The sequence below is a fragment of the Mobula birostris genome, chromosome 18 (genome assembly GCF_030028105.1).
Source record: "Mobula birostris isolate sMobBir1 chromosome 18, sMobBir1.hap1, whole genome shotgun sequence".
In the NCBI taxonomy this organism is placed as follows: Eukaryota; Metazoa; Chordata; class Chondrichthyes; order Myliobatiformes; family Myliobatidae; genus Mobula; species Mobula birostris.
In genome coordinates, this window is record NC_092387.1 from 9498704 (window position 1) to 9518365 (window position 19662).

The 19662-nt window shown below is 51.6% G+C and overlaps 1 protein-coding gene across 3 annotated transcripts in view; it reads left to right on the forward strand.

The window, feature by feature from the left end:
- Window positions 1-18937, forward strand: part of tp53bp1 (tumor protein p53 binding protein, 1) — a 74519-nt gene extending 55582 nt beyond the window's left edge. For all 3 annotated transcript variants that reach the window (XM_072282174.1, XM_072282175.1, XM_072282176.1), the window contains 9 exons: window positions 810-971; window positions 2607-3022; window positions 4301-4492; window positions 5695-5871; window positions 6395-6607; window positions 12707-12801; window positions 15888-16087; window positions 17041-17186; window positions 18586-18937. In XM_072282174.1, the coding sequence (XP_072138275.1) occupies window positions 810-971; window positions 2607-3022; window positions 4301-4492; window positions 5695-5871; window positions 6395-6607; window positions 12707-12801; window positions 15888-16087; window positions 17041-17186; window positions 18586-18773 (1789 nt within the window). In that variant the 3' untranslated portion in view covers window positions 18774-18937. The remainder of the gene's footprint in view (window positions 1-809; window positions 972-2606; window positions 3023-4300; window positions 4493-5694; window positions 5872-6394; window positions 6608-12706; window positions 12802-15887; window positions 16088-17040; window positions 17187-18585) is intronic.
- The last annotated feature ends 725 nt before the right edge of the window (window positions 18938-19662 follow it).

Consider the following 19662-nt stretch of genomic DNA (forward strand, 5'->3'; position numbering starts at 1 on the left):
TCCATCCACACTGTCCCATCACACACTCCCCGGGTCAGACACAGAATGAAGCTCCATCCACACCATCCCATCACACACTCCCAGGGTCAGACACAGAGTGAATCTCCATCCACACCATCCCATCACACAGTCCCAGGGTCAGGCACAGAGTGAATCTCCATCCACACCATCCCATCACACACTCCCAGGGTCAGACACACAGAGTGAATCTCCCTCCACACCATCCCATCACACACTCCCAGGGTCAGACACTGAATGAAGCTCCCTCTACACCATCCCATCACACACTCCCAGGTCAGATACAGAGTGAATCTCCATCCACACCATCCCATCACACACTCCCAGGGTCAGACACAGAGTGAAGCTCCATCCACACCATCCCATCACACACTCCCAGGGTCAGACACACAGAGTGAAGCTCCATCCACACCATCCCATCACACACTCCCAGGGTCAGACACACAGAGTGAAGCTCCATCCACACCATCCCATCACACACTCCCAGGGTCAGACACTGAATGAAGCTCCCTCTACACCATCCCATCACACACTCCCATTATTCACTTCCAGAGCAGGCACTGCACGAGTTACATACAGATTGGAGCTCCTGCGGTTCTCAGTTTCACCAGTACATGCCCTGTTGCGCAGTGTAGTGTGGTACCCCACCGGTGGTGGAAGGAATGACTTTGGCTAGTGTTCCACTGTTAGCAATGGTGTTTCCTGGTTAGATCGGTCTGTCTGCCCGTGACTTATATTCACCTTCTGGATTTCTGTTTTTGTTTGTGTTTTCCTTTGGAATTTACCGTCAGCCCGCGGAGGGTTGGAGCCCACAACTGGTCACCGAAACACCTGTTGTCCGGTGTGGCGGAGAGTGACGAAGCTTCTGTGAACACCAGACCTGCCCCACGGAGCCCAGCTCCCCGGGGCCGAGGAAAGAGGGGGCGGCCCCCCATCCGCTCCACAGTCAGCAGGTGAGTGGGGCTGCTGTGTGTCTCTGGGAGAAAAATCCTGGTTCATAGTTCTAGTGTGCTCCATTCATTCCATCATCTCCCTGTCAGCTAAAGGGGAGCTATTCACGTGTTCCCCACTCGCAGAGTGGTAAAGCACAGAAAGTGCACCAATTCCTCTTTGCCCATCTAGATGATCCCATTGCCCACATTAGGACCATATCCTTCTAAACCTTACTTTTTGAACAGCCCATCTAAATAACTCAAACGTTTTTCCTCCCAAACCCACTCCCCTGCCTTCCCACCTTTGATTCTCAGATTTGCTTTAAATGTACCCAGTGACTTGGCGTCCACAGCCGTCTTTGGCAATGAATTCCACAGTCACCACCCTCTGGCCAAAGAAATACCTCCTCTTTTCTAAAGAGACGTCCCTCTAGACTGAGGCATTGCCCTCTGGTTCTAGCCTCTCCCCCGCTACAGGAAACATCCTCTCCATCCTCACTCTTCCTAGGCCTTTCAGTGTTTGGTCAGAGGCAATGAGATCCCCTCCTCATTCTTCTGAACTCCAGCAGGTACAGGCCCAGGGCCATGGAATTCTCCTCGTGTGTCAGTCCTCTCATTTCTGGGTCATACTTGCAAACCTCATCTGGAGCCTCTCCAATGCCAGCCCATCCTCTCTTAGATACGGAGCCCATAACTGCTCATGACAGTCCAAACGAGGTCTGATCAGCTCCGTATGACCTAGGCTGAGCCCAATCCTGATGGTCTGACTGACCCGGGAGAGGTAGGAATCTTGGAGATGACACTTGGGTCCCTGACCTGTTCCTTGGTTGCTCTGAGGGTGACTGGCTGATGAAAATGACGTAAGCTTTGCGTGTGGTTCCTCCACAACTGAGGCAGGAAGCTGGGGCTCAATGCGTCCTCGGCAGTTCCCACTACTGGTCTCTTGAGCAGAGGTATCGGAGCCCAGCGTAGAAAAGGAGGAGAGATCCTGCTGTGGTGTATTGACCAGTACTGAAGTGTTAGCTGCCTGTGGGAGCTTGCTGTGCACAGCTACCACCCGCACTCCCACCTCACAGGGAGGTTCAGATGAAGAGATCCCCCTGGCATCCTCTGCTCGGAAAATCCAGGAGAGATCCAAGACTCTTCCCCACTCTCACCCCGGCCCTGGGAGTTCCAGTTCCGGTGCTGATCTCCAGCCTGGGTGGTGAGAGCGAGCTTGTAGAGGGGGTGTTCGGACCCTGGGTGGGAGGGTCTGCCCCACTGGCCTGACACAGGGAGCTGTCGCGGGCCTAGTCCCACAGAGGGTTGACACCAGTTCGCAACGTGTCCCAGCCCTGTGGTTTGACACGGGCCTCTGGTATGAGGTCAGAGGTAGTGATACTGGAAAGCAGTGTGACAGAGAAATGTTCCATTCACTGCTGTACTCTTGTGTCCATCCTTCCTTCCCCAACCCCACCCTCTTTCCACCCTGACCATTCCTACTCCTACCCCTCCCTCTCCATCACCCACCCCTCACCCCTCCCCCTCCCTCTCCATCACCTACCCCCTCACCCCTCCCCTTCCATCACCCACCCCCTTCCTCTCCGTCATCTGCCCCTCACCCCTCTTTCTCTGCCCCTCCCCACTCTGCACACTCTCCACCCCACTTCCCCCCAGGGAGATGATGCACGCTCTGCACCGTGCGCGAGGGGAAGACACCTCCAGCGCCACGTCCTCGGAGGAGCAGTACATCCCCATCGCCGCCCAGCCCCCTGACAAGGCAGCAGCCTCTTCCCTGCCCCGCTCGGGCTCCCCCGAGATCCCCCCCCTGCAGAGCCTGCCCCCTGCCGACCCCAAACTGACCCCCTCCCAGGGCAGCAGCTTCGTGGGTCTGCGCGTGGTGGCCAAGTGGTCATCCAACGGCTACTTCTACTCGGGGACCATCACCCGCGACTCGGGGGACGGCCGCTACAAGGTGCTCTTCGACGACGGCTACGAGTGCGAGGTGGCGGGCAAGGACATCCTGCTGTGTGACCCCATCCCCGTGGAGACCGAGGTGACTGCCCTGTCCGACGACGAGTACTTCAGCGCTGGTACGTAGCTCTGTTCCAAAGCAGAGAGCGCCGCCACGCCGCTCGGCTTGGCTCAGGGAGAAACCGAGGCAGGAAACTGCAGGGAGCACTGATTCCAGCCCAGCCACGCCGCTCGGCTTGGCTCAGGGAGAAAGCGAGGCAGGAAACTGCGATTCAAGACCTTTAGCACAGAAACAGGCCCTTCAGCCCATCTATCAGCGACCTGCACCCAGCCCAATGCCCTCCCACACCTCTTCCATCCACGTACCTATCCAAACTTTTCTTCAGTGTTGAAGTCAAAGCCACTTCCCCTGGCAGCTCGTCCCACAATCTCACCACCCTCTGAGTGAATAGGTTCCCCCTCTCATTCCCCTTCAGAATTTCACCTTTCACCCTTAACCCGTGACCTCTAGTTGTAGTCTGAGTGGAAGAAGCCTGCTTGCATTTACCCCATCTATCCCCTCATAGTTAACATAGAACAGTACGGCACAGCACAGGAACAGGCCCAAAGGCCCACAATGTTGTGCTCAACCAATTAAATCGGCATCAAATTCCCAACTAAACTAATCCCTACTGCCTATACAATGTCAATATCCTTTCATTTCTTACACAATTATCTGCCTTTCTTGAACATTGTACCTGCCTCCAATACCAGCCCTGGCGGCTCATTCCAGAAACCCACCGCCCCTGTGTTTAAGAAAAATCTTTGCCCCTCACGTCGCCTTTGAACTTCTCACCTTCACTGCATGCCCTCTGGTGTGAGACATTTCAACCTGGGAAGCTCATACCAGCTGTCTACACCAGTCAGTAACGTACCCAGATCTCCCCTCAGCCTCTGCGGCTACAGACAAAGCAACCCAGATTTCATCAAAGACAAGAATGATAGGCTGCAGACGCTGGAAATTTTGGGGGGGTGGGGGTGGAAGCAGAAAGTGCTGGAAACACTCAGCAGGTCAGGCAGCCTCTGAGGAAGGGAAAACAGGGCCATGTTTGTAGTCAGTGCCCCTTCATAGGAACCAGGGGAAGGTGAAGATGGCGCAAGTGTGGAGGGAGGAGGGGAGGAGAGTGGACACAACAAGCCCCTTCACCTGGGGTGTTACCCTTCCCTGGACACCCCATACAAGACCGATTTCTTCCCCCACCCAGTTCCAGCCAGTCTAGTTAAAGGCCAGTTTTACTTCTGCAGAGACTGCCCCGCTCTTGACCGGCTGTCACCTGTCACCTTTGACTAGCTGTCACCTGTCACCTTTCACCTTTCACCTTTGACTAGCTGTCCCTTTGACCGGCTGTCACCTGCAGGTATCGTGAGGGCCCACCGGAAGGAGCCTGACGAGTTCTTCTACTGCATCGAGAAGGAGGGCGTGCAGAAGTGGTACAAGCGAATGGCGGTCATCCTCTCGCTGGAACAGGGCAACCGCTTACGAGAGCAGTTCGGCCTCGACCCCTGTGAGCCCAGCACGCCACTGGCCATGGCAGCTGACATCAGCTTGGGTAAGTGTGGCTTCATCCCCCCAGCACCACACCCTCCCCCGTACACTTTCTGTGGACCTTGACTTGGTGTGCAGAGTCTCACCAGAACCACCCAAAGAGAAACTTCCAACCAACAGTAATCATTACTGCATCCTTCTGTAACCTAATCCTTTGGATCTCGCGCTCTCGCTCTTTCTCGCTCTCTTGCTCTCACTCACGCTCTGTCTCTCCAGTTCTCTCCCTCTCTTTCCTCATCTCCCCGTGTCTCCTCCCTTCCCTCTCTCCATCTCCCTCTCCCATACCCTTTCTCCTCTCTCCCCGTCCTGTCCCCCTCCTGTCTGCCTCTCCCTCCCAACCCCACGCCTTGCTCTGCCTCTGCTTCCCCCCCCCCCCCCATCCTCGTATCTGTCTCCCTCTGGCCCCACACCTACATCCCACTCGGTGCACCCCCCCCCCACCATCGCTCTGGCCCCGCTCCCAATCAGAGAGTCAGGCGGGCCAGGTGAGGGGACCGGGCGAGAAGGGGAGTCAGGTGGGGAGATATAGAAGTGCCATGCATGCACGCGCACTCACAATCACACAAATGCTCACAATCACAATCGCAAACAGAGACCAACCTTCTGCTTCCTCAGGAGGCTACAGAGATTTGGCATGGCCCCCGTCAATCCTTACCAATTAGTGTCGATGCACCAGAGGGAGATAGGGAGCACCTGATCTGAATGCATCAGGACTTGGTCAGGCAGTCACTCTGCCTGTAACGGCAAGAAACGGCAGAGACTTGTGGACAAGCTCAGCACATCAGGAAGACCAGCCTCCCCTCCATGCACACTGTCTACCTGAGTGAAGCAGCCAGCAGAATCAACTACCCCAGTTCTCTCTTCTCCCCGCTCCCACCAGGCAGAAGATACAAAAGTCTGAAAGCACGTACCACCAGGTTCAAGACAACTTCCGTGCTGCTGTTATGCTATGCTGCTAGTACGATAAGATGGACTGTTGACCTCACGATCTACCTCGTTATGACCTTATTGTTTACCTGCACTGCACTCTCTCTGTAGCTGTGACACTTTATTCTGCATTGTTACTGTTTTACCTTGTTCTATCTGTGTAACGATCTGATCTGTAGACGTATGCAAGATGTGTTTTTCACTCTATCTCGGTTCTTGACAATAAGAAACCAGTTCCAATTCTACTTGTGGTGACGGGGATTGACCTTGCGCCCACAGATAACCTGGTGGAGGGAAAGCGAAAGCGGCGGAGTAACGTTGGGGCCAGCACCCCGACGAGGAAGCAGGCGGAGAGCCCGAGGGCCCCACCCCTCACGGGCAAGAGGAAGCTCCTCAGTTCAGATGAGGAACGGTCGCCGGCAAAACGTGGACGCAAGCCAGGCTCTGGGAAATCCGGTAACGTCCCCTGTCGTTTGGTAGTCCAGCTGGGCTTGTGGGAACAGTGACATTCGGCCAGTTGGCACTGTCGATTGGTGATCGATACACATGTAAAATGCTGGTGGGACTCCGCGGGTCAGGCGGTATCTTTGGAGCTAACGTTTCACGCTGAGCTGAAACAGAAGGTTGGGGGAGGGGAAAGAGTACATGTTGGCGGGTGGGGGGGAGAGGGTAAAGGGCTGAGGAAGAAGCAGGAATCCGGAGGAAAGGACAGTGGACCATGGGGGAAGGGGAAGGAGGAGGGGCGCCAGAGATGGGTGATGGGCAGATGAGGAGAGGGGAAGGGGTAAGAGGGTCACCCGGGCCAAAAACAGGCAAATGGAACCAGTTCAAGTTGGCACCTTTAGTGGGCATGGACAGGTTGGGCTGCTAGGTGCTGTATGATTCCAATGAGGTGAATGGATGGTTTCTGTGCTGTGTGACTCTGACTGCGTGCCATGGGCTGTGTGGACGTGTCTGAACTGTGGTGTCCCTCCTGCAGGGAGCGCGAAGCCAAGCGCGTTTGCAAGCCCCTCAGAGGGGGATGTGTCCAGTGGGTCCGGCCCATCCGTGGAAGTGCAGCACGGACCCCTGCCGAAAAGCCCCACCCTCTTCGTGGGGTATGCCTTCATCCTCACCGCAGCCACTGAATCTGACCGACGGACAAATAAACCCCCTCAGCGTGACGGGACGCTCAGCAGTGAGGAGGAGGAAGGTGAGTGTAGCTCTTTCTTATCCTCCATCCAGATCCTGAGTGAGGATTGGGAAGGGGAGTGTCTGTAGAGGGAGGAATGTGGGGAGCAGGGCAGAGGTGCACAGTTGTGGGGAGGGAGAGAGGGAAGACATATGGACTGCAGAGAATAGGGTGGTGGGGGGAGGAGAGAGGGTCTCCACAGGATTTTGTATACCTTTCATAACTTTGTATACCTCTATTCAAATCTCCCCTTAATCTTCTACGTTTCAAGGAATGAAGTCTTAACCTACTCAATCTTTCCTTATAACTCAGTTCCTCCAGACCCAGCAACATCCTTGTAAATTTTCTCTGCACTGTTTCAACCTTTTGTACCTCTTTCCTGTAGGTAGGTGACCAAAACTCCAAATTAGGCCTCACTAATGTCTTCAACTTCAACATAACATCCCATCTCCTATGCTCACTACTTTGATTTATGAAGGCCAATGTGCCAAAAGCTTTCATTATGACCCTAGCTACCTGTGATGCTACTTCTAATGAATTATGGACCTGTATTCCCAGGTTCCTTTGTTCGACCCCACTCTCCTCAGTGCCCTTCTGTTCACTGCGTAGCACCTGGTTGGTCCTCCCGAAGTACTTGTGTACATTAAATTCCATCTGCCATTTTTCCGGCTGGTTCAGATCCCGCTACGAGCTCTGATGGTCTTCCTCGCTGGCCATTACAACCCCAATCTTGATGTCATCTGCAAATTTGCTGATCAATTGTCCAGATTGTTGATATAGATGTCAAACAACAGCTGACCCAGCACCGATCCCTGTACCACACCACTAGTCACAGGCCTCCAGTCAGAGAGGCAACCATCTACTATCACTCTCTGGCTTCTCCCACAGAGCCAATGTCCAATCCAATTGACTACCTCATCTTGACTGCAAGTGACTGAACCTTCCTGCGGGACCTTGTCGAGCGCCTTACTTATGTCCACGTATACAACATCCACTGCCTTGCCTTCATCATCTTTCCTGGTATCTTCCTCAAAAAAAGTTATAAGATGGGTTAGACACGATCTACCACGCAGAAAGCCATGCTGACTATCCCTAATCAGTCCCTATTTATCTAAATACTCATATATCCAGTCCTGCCTTTATATTCCAATATTTGAAGACCTTCCAATAACTTCTGCACTACTGATGCCAGGCTCACCACTTATAATTTTCTGTTTTTTTTTTAAGCCTTTCTTAAACAGCAGAGCAACATTCGCTATCCTCCAATCCTCTAGAACCTCACCTGCCAATAAGGATGATTAAAATATCTCTGCTAGGGCCCCTGTAATTTCTGCACTTGCCTCCCACAGGGTCTGAGGGAGGGAACGTCTTGTCAGGCCCTGGAGATTTATCCACCCTAATTTGTGTCAGGACAGCAAACACCTCCTCCTCTGTAATCTGTACAGGGTCCATGACCTCACTGCTGCATTGCTTCATTTCTATAGCCTGTCTTCATCTTCCAAGTAAATACAGATGCAAAAAATCCATTTAAGATCTTCCCATCTATTTCAGCTCCATGCATAGATTACCATTCTGATCTTTTGTCCCTTTTGCTCTTAATGTATCTGTAGAAGCCCTTAGAATTCTCCTTCACCTTGTCAAAGAAGGTAATCTCATGCCTTCTTTTACCCCCACTGAATTCCTTCTTAAGTGTTCTCTTGCATTTCTTATACTCCATAAGCACCTCATTTGTTCCTACCTGCCCATATCTGCTAGGCACCCCATTTTTCCTCTTTAACCAGGGCCTCAATATCACTTGAAAACCAACGTTCCCTACACTTGTTATCTTTACCTTTTATTCTGACAGGCACATACAAGTTTTGTGCTCTCAAAATTTCACTGTTGAAGGCCTCCCACTTACCAAGTACACCCTTGCCAGAAAACAGTCTGTCCCAATCCACACTTGCCTGATCCTTTCTGGTACCATCAAAGTTGGCCATTCTCCAATTTAGAATCTCAATCTGTGGCCCAGACCTATCATTTTCCATATTTACTGTGAAACTAATGGCATTTTGATCACTAAACATTAAGTGTTCCCCTGCACATCGCACCTATTTCTGGTGAACGTTGTGGGCATGCTATGTTGGTGCCAGAATGTGTGGTGACGCTTGTGACCTGCTCACTTAGGTTAGAGCATACGGGCAGTGACTACTTAATGAGATACACTTGTTCACACTCGTTAATGCAAATATCTAATCAGCCAATCAAGCAGCAGCAACTTAATACATAAAAGCATGCAGGTTCAGTTGTTGTTCAGACCAAACATCAGAATGGGGAAGAAATGTGACTTTGCGGAATGATTGTTGGTTCCAGATGGGTGGTTTAAATATCTCAGAAACTGGTGATTTCCTGGGACTTTCACGTACAACAGTCTGTAGGGTTTGCAGAGAGTGGTGTGAGAAACAGAGAACACCCAGTGAGCAGCAATTTCTGTGCGTGAAATGGTTTGCTAATGAGAGAGTTCAGAGGAGATTGGCCAGACTGGTTCAAGGTGACAAGAGGGTGACAGCAACTCAAATAACCATGCGTTACAACAGTGGTGTGCAGAAGAGCATCTCTGAACACACAACACATCGAACCTTGAAGGGGATGGGTTCCAGCATCAGAAGACCACACCAGGTTCCTGACAAAGTGGTCACTGAGTGTGGAGTCGGAATCAGAATCAGATTTAATATCAGCAACATACAGTGTGTCGTGAAATTTGTTGTTTTGCGGCATCAGTAGGTCGCAATACATAGTAATGAAAACTATACGTTGCAGTAAGTATATACAGTGCCCATAAAAAGTACTTCCCCCCCCTCCCCCCCACGGAAGTTTTCATGTTTTACTCCACTGAATCACAGTGGACTTAACTTGGCTCTTTTGACACTGATCAACAGAAAAAGACTCTTTTGTGTCAAAGTGAAAACAGATCTCTATAAAGTGATCTAAATTAATTACAAATATAAAACACAAAATAATTGATTGCATAAGTGTTCACCCCCTTTAATATGACACACCAAATCATCACTGGTGCAGCCAATTGGTTTTAGAAGTCATAGTTAAATGGAGATCTGTTTTTGGAGACCTGTGGGCAGTCAAGGTGTTTCAATTGATTGTAGTAAAAATACACCTGTATCTGGAAGATCCAGCTGCTGGTGAGTCAGTATGCTGGCAAAACTTACACCATGAAGACAAAACAACACTCCAAGCAACTCTGTGAAAAGATTATTGAAAAGCTTAAGTCAGGAGATGGATACAAGAAAATTTCCAAATCACTGAATATCCCTTGGAGTACAGTTAGGTCAGTCATCAAGAAATGGAAAGAATATGACACAGCTGTAAATCTGCCTAGAGCAGGCTGTCCTCAAAAACTGAGTGACCGTGGCTGTCCTCAAAGACTGAGTGACCGTGCAAGAAGGGTTGAATAAGGGAGGCCACCAAAGAGACCTATGACAACTCTGGAGGAGTTGCAAACTTCAGTGGCTGAGATGGGAGAGGCTGTTCTTACAACAACTGTTGCCTGGCTGCTTCACCTGTTGCAGCTTTGTGGGAGGGTGGCAAAGAGAAAGCCACTGTTGAAAAAAACTCACATGAAATCTCAGCTAGAGTTTGCCAGAAGGTGTGTGGGAGGCTCTGGTCAGCTGGAAGAAGGTTCCAAAACTAAGCTTTTTGGCCATCAGACTAAACGATGTTTGGCATAAGCCAAACACCGCACATCATCAAAAACACACCATCCCTACCGTGAAGCATGGTGTTGGCTGCATCATGCTGTGGGGGTGCTTCACTGCAGCAGGCCCTGGAAGGCTTGTGAAGGTAGAAGTTAAAATGAATGCAGCAAACTACAGGGAAATCCTAGAGAGAAACCCGATGCAGTCTGCAAAGGAACTGCAACTTGGAAGATTTGTTTTCCCGCAAGACAATGACCCCAAGCATAAAGCCAAAGCTACACAGGAATGGCTTAAAAACAACAGAGCTGATGTCCTGGAGTGGCCAAGTCAGAGTCCAAACCTCAATCCAATTGAGAATTTGTGGCTGGCCTTGAAAAGGGCTGTTCACTTATGATCCCCATGCAATCTGACAGAGCTTGAGCAGTTTTGTAAAGAAGAATAAGGAAAAATCGCAGTGTTCAGATGTGCAAAGCTGATAGAGACCTATCCGCACAGACTCAAGGCTGTAATTGCTGCCAAAGGTGCATCTGCTAAATACTGACTAAGGGGGTGAATACTTATGCAATCAATTATTTTGTGTTATATATTTGCAATTTAGATCCCTTTGTTGAGATCTGTTTTCACTTTGACATCAAAGAGTGTTTTTCTGTTGATCAGTGTCAAAAAAGTCAAATTAAATCTAGTGTGATTCAATGTTGCAAAACAATAAAAGATAAGAACTTCTGGGGGGGGGGTTGAATACTTTTATAGGTAGTGTGTATAAAAATAAATAACTCTTGTAAAAAGAGAGGGGGAAATTTCTGATTAAGTGTTCAGGGGTTCATTGTCCATTCAGAAATCTGTTGGTTGGGGGGGTGGGGAGAAGTTCTCAACTGTTCCTGAGTAGTTGAGTGTGTGTCTTCAGGCTCCTGTACCTCTTCCCATGGCCCATGGTGGAGCTGGCTGAGTTTACAACAATGGTCCCTTCATACCAGACGTTGATGCAACCAGTTAGAGTGCTCTCCACGGTACATCTGTAGAAATTTGTAGAATTCTCCTCAAACTCCTCATGAAATACAGCCGCCGCTGTGTTTTCTCTGTAATTGTGTTGATATGTTGTTGGGCTCAGGATAGATCCTCAGAGATATTGACTCTGAAACTTGAAAATGTTTACCCTTTGCAGTTCTGATCCCACAGCGAGGACTGGCGTGTGCTCCCTCGACTTACCCTCCCTGAAATCTACAATGAATTCCTTGGTATTAATGAGTTTGCAAGGTTGTTGCTGTGACACCACTCAACCAGCAGATCTGTCTGGCTCCTGTACGCCTCGTTGTCACCATCTGAAATCCTGCCAACAGCGGTTATGTTGCCAGCAAATTTGTAGATGGTGTTTGAGCTGTGCCCAGCCACACAGACATGGTGTAGAGAGAGCAGAGCAGTGGTCTCATCAGCACACCAGCTTGAGGTGCACTGGTGTTGACTGTCAGCAAGGAGGAGATGTTATTTCTGATCCGCACTAACTGTTGAGGAAGTCGTGGAGGGAGGCACAGGGGCCCAGGTTTTGAAGCTTGTTGGTTAGTACTGAGGGTATGATTGTGTAGAGTGCTGAGCTATAGTCAGTAATCAGCAGCCTGACGTATGTACTGCTGTCGTCTGATGATCCAAAGCTGAGTGGAGAAACAGCGAGGCTGCACCCACTGTTCTCAAAGCACTTTCATCACAGTAGATGGGAGTGCCACTGGGTGGTAGTCACTGAGACAGCTTCCCGCTCCGCTTTTCTCGGGCACTCGTATGATTGTTGCCTTTGTGCAGCAGGTGGGAACCTCTGCCTGCAGGAGTGAGAGACTGAAGATGTCCTTGAACACTCGTGCCAGCTGGTTGGCACAGGTTTTCAGAGCCCTAGCAGGTACACGATCAGAGCCTGATGCCTCGTGCGGCTTTACCCTGTTAAGATGTTCGGGCGTTGGCCTCTGCGGTAGAGATCACAGGGTCACTGGGTGCTGCAGGGATCCTGCCTGAGGTGGAACGTACACCGTGGAAATCTCCCTCAGCAGATCCTTGATTCCAGGTCCTCAGTGCAGACAAATACAGTACAGTTCTGCCAGACGTCGGGGCTGGAATGTGCGGCGAGTCTTGCAGTCTGCCCCCCTGCCTCGTCACGGTCTTGGTTGTAAACACAACACGTTTCACGGTGTTCCGATGTACAGGTCGCAGATAAATCGGAATCTAAACCGAACAAGGCAGCTTCACTGGGAAGGGGATGTGAAGGAGGGACTGGTTCTGAAATTGAGGGAGGATTGGCTGAGAGAGGAGATGAGCGCTGACTGTGTTTGTAGAAAGAGGAGACATGGGGAGACAAGGTAGCCGGGGGGAGCAGGAAGTGAATAGTAAATTACGTCACTGTTTTTCTCCCTCTACGGTGGGTGATGGTCTGGGATCTGTTTGACCCTAGAGTACGTGGAGACCGCAGCCTACAATAAGCAGTACACAGAGTCCCAGCTTCGAGCTGGCGGGGGATACATCCTTCAGGATTTCAATGAAGCCCAGGTAAGAGGGGCTGACGATGGCGTGGCGCTTGTGTCCGTCCTGAGCCAGGCATGGGAGCAGGGGGTGAGGGGAGCTGAGTGAACAGAACAGCCTGCAGAAACCCTGCCCCAGCACACTGCAGCCAAGGTGAACAAAGAACGGGGAAACGTAAGGCCCTTCAGCCCACAGTGCTGTGCTAGGCTAATTAAACTGCACAGTGTTCACATCCCTCCATCCTCTGCCTGTCTAAAATCTCCTTCAGCACCTCTATCATACCTGCCTCCTCCACCAGTCCCAACCGCGCATTCCAGCCACCCACCAGCCTCTGTGTATAAGTCTTTCCCCACACATCTGGTGATCCAGCTTCTACCCACCTCCCAAAACTGAGGGGGCTGGTGGGTTAATTGGCCGCTGTAACTTACCCTCAGTGTGTAGGTGAGGGGTAGATTCTGAGAGGGGTTAACGGGAATGTGGGGATTTGTCAGGGGTATAGGTTGGGTTCATCCAAACATCTCATGCAAAATGATGATGGTGGCAGGTGATGGGTGAATCTGGGAGAGGAGGAGGGATGAATAAAGAGCGGGAAGTTGGTGAAAGAGATGAAGGGAAGGGGGAATTTGATAGGAAGAGGGCAGATGACCTTGGAAGAAAGGGAAATGAGAGGAGCATCGGAGGGAGGTGATGGGCAGGCAAGGAGATGAGGTGAGAGAGGGAAATGGGAATGGGGGATGGTGAAGGAGGGAGGAAGGACCATTACTGGAAGTTTGAGAAATCGATGTTCATGCCATCAGGTTGGCGACTACCCAGATGGAATATAAGGTATTGCTCCTCCAACCTGAGTGTAGCCTCATCCTGGCAGTAGAGGAGACCACGGAACCGTTGGACCTGGTCCCCGGCCTCAATAATTTCTCTTTTGACTCCTCCCACATCCTTCAAACCAAAGGTGTAGTTATGCACGCCTGTGTGGGTCCGAGCTATGCCTGCCTTTTTGTCAGTGGAGTTTTTCATGTTTCAAGCCTACACCGGTATCGCTGCCCAACTCTTCCTACACTACATCGATGACTGCATTGATGCTGTTTCCTGCATCATGTTGAATTCGTCGACTTCATCAACTTTGCCTTCAGCTTCCAACCTGCCCTCAAATTTACCTGATCCATTTCCAACACCTCTCTCCCCTTTCTCGATCTCTGGAGACAGTCTATCTACTGATATCTTCTATAAAACCCACTGACTCTCACAACTACCTGGACTATACCTCTTCCCACCCTGTTACTTGTAAAAACGCCATCATGTTCTCTCAATTCCTCCGTCTCCACCACATCTGCTCTCGGGACGGGGCTTTTCATTCCAGAACAACTGAGATGTCCTCCACCATCAACGCTGCCCTCACCCCCAACTCTTCCGTTTCGTGCACATCTGTCCTCACCCCATCCTCCTGCTGCCACACCAAGGATGGGGTTCCTCTTGTCCTCATCTACCACCCCGCTAGCCTCTGTGCCCAGCACATAATTCTCCGTAACTTCTGCTATCTCCAACAGGATCACTCCCCATGTGACTCCCTCGTCCACTCGTCCCTCCCCATCAATCACCTCCCTCTGGTGCTCCACCCCTTTCCCTTTCTTCCATGGTATTCTGTCCTCTCCAATTAGATCCCCCCTTCTGCGGCCCTTATTTCTTTCACCAATCAACTTCCCAACTCTTTACTTCACCCCTCCCCCTCTCCTGGTTTCACCTTTCACCTTTCACCTACCACTTTGTGCTGCTTCTTCCCCTCCCTTCTCCATCTTACTCTAACTTCTCCCCTTCCTTTCCAGGCCTGATGCAGTGTCTCGGCCTGAAACGTCAACTCTTTTCCATAGATGCTGCCTGACCTGCTGAGTTCCTCCAGCATTTTGTGCATGTTGCTTTGGATTTCCAGCATCTGCAGATTTTTTCATGTTGGTTAATGTTAGCATGTTTTTTTTCCACTGAGGTTGGCTGGGACTGGAATTAGGGGTCATGGGTTAATAATATATAATATATAGGCATCTGTTAGTCTCATGAGACCATGGATTTGCGCCTTAGCAGGTTTCCAGGGCGCGGGCCTGGGCAAAGTTGTATGGAAGACCAGCAGTTGCCCATGCTGCAAGTCTCCCCTCTCCACGCCACCGATGTTGTCCAAGGGAAGGGCACTAGGAGCCATACAGCTTGGCACTGGTGTGGTCGCAGAGCAATGTGTGGTTAAGTGCCTTGCTGAAAGACACGACACGCTGCCTCAGCCAAGGCTCGAACTAGCCACCTTCAAATCACTAGACCGATGCCTTAACCACTTGGCCACGCGCCAACACTGGGTTAATAGTAAAAGTTTAAATATTTAAGGGGAAATGCGGGACTTCTTCACTCAGAAGCTGGTGAGTGTGGAACAAGCAGTATGCAGAAGTGGTGGATTCAAGTTTGATTTCAACATTTAGGAGAAATGTGGTTAGGGACATGGATGGGAGGGGTGTGGGGGCTATGGTCCAGGTGAGGGTTGAAGGGACTAGGTAGAATAATAGTTTGGCACAAACTGGATGGGCCAAAGAGCATTACGGCACAGAGAAAGGTCCTATGAATTTAGTAATCTGTGGGACAGTGTTTGTGGGTAGTTGGTTAGTAAAGACTCGATGGACCGAGTAGTCAGCTTCTGTGCTGTGTGATGCCCTGTAACGAATAGTCTAGGAGAAGAAATAGGCCATTTGGCCCATTGAGTCTGCTCCACCATTTCATTAAGGTTGATTTATTATCTATTTCAACCCCATTCTCCTGCCTTCTCCCTGTAACCACCAACACTCTGATGAATCAAGAACCCATCAATCTCTGTATTAACTATATTCGAAGCCCCCACAGCTGCTTGTGGCAATGTCCACAGATTCGCCACCCTCTGAAATTCCTCCTCATCTCTGTTCGAAATGGACGTCTCCCTATTCTGAAGTTGTGCCCTCTGGTCCGAGATTCTCCGGCTATAGGAAACATCCTCTCCACATCTGCTCTATCAATGCTTCAGGCCAAGACCGTTGGTGGAGACTATTTTATTTCAGTGGCGGGGGTGCTGTTTTGATTTTGGTGCCCTGTTGCCTGGTGTGTTTCAGTGCAAGGCGGCCTACCAGTGTGTGCTGATCGCAGACCAGCACTGTCGGACGAAGAAATACTTCCTGTGCATTGCCAGCGGAGTTCCCTGCGTCTCCAACCTGTGGGTGCGCGACAGCTGCCTCTCGAACCAGCTACAGCCGTACAAGAACTACATGCTTCCTGCCGGCTACAGTGTCGAGGCAGACCGCATCTTAGAGTGGTGAGAGGGCGCAATTACTCTCCTGTTCAACCGAAATCGTACTCACTGTCCAACGCAGCCCAGCTATCACACTGCTCATTGGCACGGCCGGCTTACACTCCCTCGGGTGTTGGAAACCACCAGCATCTCAAAACCAATCAATTTAAACCTTTGTCAGACCTTGACCCCCTCCCCACCCCTCCCGATGTATTTATTCCTCTGTCTCCTTCCTTCTCTCCCCCCCCTGTAAATGGTTTAGTACCCTCCTCTGCACCCCAACTCCCGACCCATCCCTCTGCTCCCCGACCCCCCCAACTCACTGACCCGTCCCTCTGCTCCATGACCCCCCCAACTCCCGACCCATCCCTCTGCTCCCCGACCCCCCCAACTCAAAGACCCGTCCCTCTGCTCCCCGACCCCCCTCCAACTCACTGACCCGTCCCTCTGCTCCATGACCCCCCCCAACTCACCGACCCGTCCCTCTGCTCCCTGACCCCCCCAACTCAAAGACCCGTCCCTCTGCTCCATGACCCCCCCAACTCCCGACCCATCCCTCTGCTCCCCGACCCCCCTCCAACTCACTGACCCGTCCCTCTGCTCCATGACCCCCCCCAACTCACCAACCCGTCCCTCTGCACCCCGACCCCCCCAACTCACCGACCCGTCCCTCTGCACCCCGACCCCCCCAACTCACCGACCCGTCCCTCTACTCCCTGACCCCCCCAACTCATCGACCCGTCCCTCTGCTCTCTGACCCCCCTAACTCACCGACCCGTCCTCTTCTCCATGATCCCCCCAAATCACTGACCCGTCCCTCTGCTCCCTGACCCCCCCCCCAACTCACTGACCCGTCCCTCTGCTTCACGACCCCCACCCTCCGGTCAGCTTCACGCCCTCTACACTCTGTCATCGCCGCCCCCCCCCCCCCCCACGCGCACACGCGGCCACTCATTGACTGCTCCGTCATTCACCAGGCACCCTCGCACCACTCCTTTCAAGAACATGAAGATGCTGCTGGTGTCGGATCAGCAGGAAAGCTTCCTCAGCCTGTGGCCGGAGATCCTGATGATGGGAGGGGCGACGTCAGTCCGACAGCACAACCCCACCACGCATGGCAAGGGTGAGAGCGTGTCTCCAGCCCTCGGGGGTGGGGGCGTGGGGTCTGGGGAAGTGGGGTGCGGGCTCACATTCATCCTGATTTTCAGGTCAGACACAGCCCCCTCCACATCATCGCCCACTGCTGGGGTCAGACTTATGTAGCCCCCCGGCCACCCTCGGGGTCACTCAGCTCACTGTCATCTAGGGAAACAGCCTCGGCCCCGCCAAACTGGATAATTCGTTTGTGTGGATGCTGTGTGAGGTACCCCACCCCGCCCAAATAACAGACAACACACCAGATACGATTAAATGATTTACAGTTTATAGGTATTACTGCAGCTATATAATTAATAGAGAATAAAATATAAAAGGAAAATAAAAGGCGCCACACTTATCAAAGTTCAATCTCTTCATGCACAAAAACCGTTGGAGCTCAGGATCCTTCTTCTTCACCCTGCGACCCCCTCGGACCACCTCGACCGGCCGCCTGGGACCAACAATGGTGGTCGACCAGACTCTCCACATGAGTCCGCCTCCGCTCCTCGCCGAACACCCTGGACCTCGGACTCCTGCTCGGGGTCCGACTCCGTTAGCGGACTCACGGTACCTGATCCATCCTCTGTCTCTCTCTCCCGCCTTCTCCCCAAAACCCTGCGCATACCATACCTTACAGACACACAGAAAGAATAACATTTATCCCAATTGGTTCATAACATCTTCTTATCAATAACATAATCCAAACAAACTGCTAGCGGGAGGACTTTCTCAGCAGTTAACATAACAAAGGATCCATTTCAATTATAACATAACAAAGAAGCCATTTTAACATAAAAGAAGAAACCCCTTACACTTAGAATGGAGCTCCCTCCACTCCGTCCCATCACACACTCCCGGTCAGACACAGAGTGAAGCTCCCTCCACACTGTCCCATCACACACCCCCAGGATCAGACACAAGTGAAGCTCCCTCTACAATGTCCCGTCACACACTCCCTGGTCAGACACTGAGTGAAGCTCTCTCCACACTGTCCCATCACACACTCTGGGGGTCAGACACAGAGTGAAGCTCCCTCTGCACCGTCCCATCACACACTGCTGGGGTCAGACACAGAGTGAAGCTCTCTCTACTATGTCCCGTCACACACTCCCTGGTCAGACACTGAGTGAAGCTCCCTCCACACTGCTGGGGTCAGACACAGAGTGAAGCTCCCTCCATGTTGTTCAGCCACCTTGTGCTGCTACCACTGTGGCAGAAGCTTTCACAGTTCAGGGCCCATGGCCAAGTGTGTGTGTTGCCTTTGCTCGCCGACATCGTGAGTCAGGGGGTCACCCCACGCTGAACGTTTGGGGTGGAACTCAGCTGTCGTTCGGCTGCTGTAGCCACAGGGCTGACCAGGTGTTTCTGCTCCTCTGTCCTTGCAGACGTCCCTCTGGGGCTCTTCGACATCGTGGTGACCGACCTCTCGTGCCCGCCGTCGCTGCTGAAGTGTGCAGAGTCGCTGTCCGTGCCCGTGGTCTCGCAGGAGTGGGTGATCCAGAGCCTAGTGACTGGTCAGAGAGTCAGTGAGCACAGCCACCCCATGTACAAACACACCTACAAGCCCAGCTAAAAGCCCCTCCACCCGCCCCTTGCTCCCCCGACAGCCAACCCGTCCTGCCGCTGTTTTACATTTTCAAAGCTTTTATCTGTCTGTGTTTGTAACTGCATGTATGAAAATGTACATAGTTTTATTGGTTTCATTTTTATTAAAAAACAACAGAATAAACTGTGAGGTTTCGCTGCCTTTTTGTCAGTTTTACATTTTTTTTATTGAAAGAAAGCTGCTTGTGATTTACTCAGAGTAACAGCCAGTAGGTTAAAGGTGTGAACCTCGGGTTCCTTAAGGCTGTCATAGCCGGGAAGGGGTGGGGTAGTGGGGATAAACCCCCACTGCCTATTAAATGCTGCCAATGGCGTGTGTCTCAAATAGCCTCTGACAGCCAAGCCCAGCTCCTGGCCTTCATGTCTGGCTTAGCTACTAGGCCCGGCGGAACCGTTCCTACTGACAGGAGAAGGGGCAAAGGCAGGTTACTGGCACCTTAAACCCAGTCACTTCAGGCAGCTGATCTAGGAGAAGGAAAACTCTGATCTCAAACCCCTGCTGCCTTTTGGCTACACCCACTCATGGGGAAGGCTTCGGGGGTAAACCCCGAGGAAAAATCCAGAGCTGGAGTCCCTAAGGCAGTCCTTCGTCAACTTCGATGCTGACTGGCAACCCCTGCAACACTGCCAAACTGTGTCCGGTCTCTGCCATTCCTTTGGATTGATCAGCTGCGTAGAGAGAGGGAGCTTCCTGCACGGGCAATGGCTTGCTCTCCATATCGTACTGCCCGGACTTGCGTCGTGACTGATAGGACAACGTAAACAGCTGGGACGTAACATGCATAATCGTCTCTGACCCGCAGAGGGCCTCTCATATCTGCCCTCGACATGTTCACCAACCCTCCTCTGTCTGTCCC